This window comes from Salvia splendens, chromosome 15, assembly GCF_004379255.2.
Source record: "Salvia splendens isolate huo1 chromosome 15, SspV2, whole genome shotgun sequence".
Lineage (NCBI taxonomy): Eukaryota > Viridiplantae > Streptophyta > Magnoliopsida > Lamiales > Lamiaceae > Salvia > Salvia splendens.
Window position 1 is genome coordinate 18,167,495 of NC_056046.1, and position 4,313 is coordinate 18,171,807.

The following is a 4,313-nucleotide window of genomic DNA, read 5'->3' on the forward strand; positions in this document are numbered from 1 at the left end:
TCCGTTTTCTATTTATTATCCGTTTTATTTTTACTACGTTTCTTCCCTAAGTTGTTGGATAATGCTTCACGTTTGAGTGACACATTCGGAGAAGAATCAATATAACTTGCTACATTATCGTGAGAGGAGGTTGGCGAGTTAGGTCCACTTAGTAGACACTACAATTAGCTTCCCTTAAAACGACACTGTTAATTGAGAGTGAGGACTTTATAAGGGTCTTAGGAGCTTTTGGGAGTTACGGATCTAGGTTTGACACCCTAGTGTTAGTAACCTACGCTTGTGCCGCATGGGCAAAACTTATGTGACTCGTTCTATCGAAGTATAAACTGTGCTAGGGTATTATAGTTGGAATTTGTATAACCATAACTGTGAACGCACATCCCTGGAATTCTCTCATCTCTCATATTTTACCTCTTTAATTACTTGCAATTAGTTGTTTAATTTTCTTTCAAAATGTTTTTAGTTTTCAAAATTCCAAAACTTTCGGTTTTCCAAATATTGAAAGAAGCTTAGTAGAAAGTAACCGATTTGTGATTGTTTTTTCAGTGTTCGATATCCGGTACTGACCCTTAGCTATACTATATATACTCTGTATACTTGCCGGTTTATTTAGTGCTAATAAAAAGTGTATCAGTCGACCACTGGTCCTTGGAGCCACTGGCACAGCTTCAGATGGTTCGACTGTGTCGAACACCAACTGCTCTTCCGCGATCACATCCTCTCTTTGTTGCTGCTGCACGTTACTTGTCTCCGCGTGCGCGCCTTCTCGACTATGCGGAGATATACCTGTATCAGGGTCTCATCTCATTAGAGAGAAAAAAGTTTTTAAAATTAGAAAGTTCATACTTTTTAGGGACGAACTAAAAAGAAAATAGTTCATGCTTTTAAGGGACGGATGGAGTATTAATTTCATAATAGAATATAAATGTAATAAGTCAGTGGTGTATGAGGTCCACTTATTAAAAATGAAATAAGTAGGTATGTGTTTAAATTGCACACATCCCAAAAAGACAAAAACGTGTTAGATTTTGGCGGATAGAGGGAGTAACTTTTTCATGACTCTAGCATGCTGATGCATACAACTTCAACGTCTCACGATACTCATCCGCTAGCTTCCTTAAAAATATACACCCCCGTTCAAGAAAAATGTCTCGTTTCATTTTTCTATTTTGGTGTGACCACAATAATTATTCTTATTATATTTATGAGAACTTTCACACCACATTTTTTCTTTCTCCCTAATACTTTATACCTATTCATTGATTCATTCTTCATACGGATACCCAGTCTGTCCTAACCCCACAAGCAATCTAGATGTTATTCATTTAAATTTGTACACACGAAATCTCAATATCTAACTAATACTCATTCAGTCCCTCAAAAATATGAACATTTGGTATGACATGAACTTTAATGTATAATTGGTGAAATATGAGAGAGTGAGAGAGATAAATAGTAGTGTTAGTGGAGAGTGAGCTACACATCATTAGTACGATGTGTAGTGTAAGTAGTGTAATGGTGTAAGTTGTAACTAAAATGATGTATAAGGGTCATGTGTTGTTTAACTATTCCAAAATTAGAAAATTCATATTTTTTAAAGATCGATTAATAAGGAAATACATATATTTCTGGGATGGAGAGAATACTTTTTACTCCCTCCGTCCCATAGAAATAGTCCTTTTGGTGTTGGCACGAGTTTTAATATGTAATTGGTAAAGTAAGAGAGAAGGAGAAAAAGTATTTGAAATTGTGTAATTGGATGATGGAACCCATAAATGACAAAGTAAAAGAGAAGAAGAAAAAGGTTACCATAAATGCATATGAACTATTTGTATGGGACATACGAAAAAGAAAATATAGCCTATTTCCACAGGACGTATGGAGTATTAGTGGTATATCCAAAACACAAAAATAAAGGGGTAGAAATTAGAAAATTTTAAAATTAATGTAAAATTTAATACTCCCTCCGTCCCATAGTAGATGGCACACTTGGAAAATGACACGAGATTTTAGGAGATGCTGTTTTGTGTGTTAAATGGATAGAGAAAATAATATATTTATATTAATATGAGACAGAACTTTTTCCAAAAAAAGAAATGTGACATATTTTACGGGACAAACTAAAAAAGAAAGTGTGACATCTATTATGGGACGGAGGGAGTAGAATTTTTGTAATAAAATAGTATTTCCCCTGTTTCTTAAAAATAAGAATTTTTGAAGTGACACAGATTTCAAAGCAAAATTGATAAAGTAAGAGAGATGAACAGAAAAATTGAATAAAGTAAGAGAAAGAAGAAAAAATGTAGTGCAATTAGTATTAGTGGATTGTGGAATCCATTTCCTAAAATGAAAGGCTTGTATTTATAAGAAATGGACTAAAAAGTAAAGAGTTTCTAATTTAAGAAATATAGTAGGAATGTTATTATTCAAGCCTACTCCAACAGTGGTGCTCCATTCCTACTCCAACACTCACAACAAAATAAAATAATCTTATAAAGATGTAAGTGATGGTGAGATAATTTTATTTTGTTGTGAGTGTGGATTATAAATGGAGCATCATTGTCAGAGTAGGAGATTCGCTCCGTTATTCAAGTAGCATTAGCGTATGTTGGTCATTATAACTAGATTATTGATAACACTGAAAGCTAAATTTTAAATAGAAAAATTCGTCAAAGAAATGCGATAAGAATAAGATATTCACATTTGATATTTGGGTTTGCACCTTTTACTACATATTTGATAACGTAATTGATAACGTATATTTTCAAGTGTAAACTGAACGACGGATTTGATCTTTGGGTTTGCACCTTTTACTACAAAATGGAACATACCATTCGAGGTTTTTTTTATCAATTTTTCCCCATATTCAAAAAGTTGAACTAATTAAACTTGCACATTTTTATAGAATGCACATAAATTTTTGTTCAGAAAAGGAAACATGAGTAATTTAGTAAATATTCAGATCTCATAAATATTTTACATGTCTATTATATGGATCACAAAAAGCCTAAGTATCTTACGATATAATGTAAAAAATTCCATTTCCCTAAGAAATTAAATATAATAAAATGATTTATGTTAACTAGTAAAAGTTTAGATTTCATGAAGCAATTTAGGGTTTATTTTATTGATAAGATGCAGTAGTGATTGATAAAATAAGGAAAGAACGAATAAAAAAATTGTTCAACTTGAGGGTTGAAAGTTGAAACACTAGGCTATCGAATTTTTTAACTTAACCATTAGGCTATCAATTTTTTTAACTTAACCATTAGGCTATTGAATTTTATATGACAAGTATTGAAAACAAATATATTTCTAAAATCAAATAAATAAAATTTAAAGCAAAACACAATAGGGAAATTAATATTATGGGGCAATTAAATTGGACTTATTACAAAATTTTTATTAGATTTGAGCACACAAGTGAAGCTCATATTTAATTATTGATACATAGAAAATACTTAAAAACTAATTGACGTTTCCAGTCCAAGTAAGTGATTGTAGATGCTCAACAAGTTTATCATCATCAAGTTGGAATGCTTTAGCAAGAATATGAGGAGGAACGGACGGCTCAGATCCGAAGATGGATTTAGCAATAGTCATGACTCCTGGATTTTGGCTATTGAAAGCAGCAATCGCAACTGCTTTGGTTTTCCCAATGTTATACTGGAAATGAATCATACCCCGAGGGAACACGAAGATGTCTCCCGCATTCAAGATCTTGGCGAAGAATGGGTTCTTTCCGTTGGGATCAGCCGGGTTTGAGTTGATGAGTCCCGCGTAAAGAGTGCCTTCTAACACAAGGAATATTTCAGCTCCACGTGGATGTAGGTGGGGCGGATTGAGGCCTTCGAGATCAAAGTCAAGACGGGCAATGGCCACTCCCTGTGTGTTGAGACCTGATAGAATCTCATCGTAAACCAACGTAATTTTCGACCCGAGTGGATTTGTCACTTGTCGCGACTCGTTCAGCCCTCCCGCGTAGTAGAAGTCGTCTGCTGTCACGCTTTTCGGGTCCTTGCATATCTTTCCATTCACAAATACTGCATGCAGCATCGGCACAACATACACATATATTTAGAGTTTGCATTTGATTACATCCCTATATATGTATATATTACTCAAATAAACACAATTGATTACCTGCAGCTTCTGTATCATTTACTGCAATGCAGAAATCTTGCAATGGGGCAGGGTCGTATGCTTCCACAGACAATGAAGCAATAGTAAGAATGGCAAAAAATAACAAAACCTGAACTCCCGATGAATTCATCTTATAACTTACTGATTTCTTTTGGTAGATGTTGTGAAGT

At 33.9% G+C, this 4,313-nt stretch overlaps 1 protein-coding gene across 1 annotated transcript; it reads right to left on the reverse strand.

Moving 5' to 3' along the window:
* Positions 1 to 3,335: 3,335 nt before the first annotated feature.
* Positions 3,336 to 4,313, reverse strand: LOC121767806 (germin-like protein subfamily 1 member 11). The gene is made up of 2 exons (XM_042164137.1): positions 4,144 to 4,313; positions 3,336 to 4,043 (listed from the first exon to the last, which is right to left on the reverse strand). Exons 1-2 carry the CDS (start codon positions 4,271 to 4,273, stop codon positions 3,469 to 3,471), a joined length of 705 nt encoding a protein of 234 aa, XP_042020071.1. The 5' UTR covers positions 4,274 to 4,313; the 3' UTR covers positions 3,336 to 3,468.

Coding starts and splice junctions, on each gene's coding strand:
- LOC121767806 (XM_042164137.1), bottom strand. CDS start 4,273: ATGAATTCATCGGGAGTTCAGGTTTTGTTATTTTTTGCCATTCTTACT. Junction 4,044..4,143: donor AAATGATACAGAAGCTGCAG/GTAATCAATTGT, acceptor TGCTGCATGCAG/TATTTGTGAATGGAAAGATA.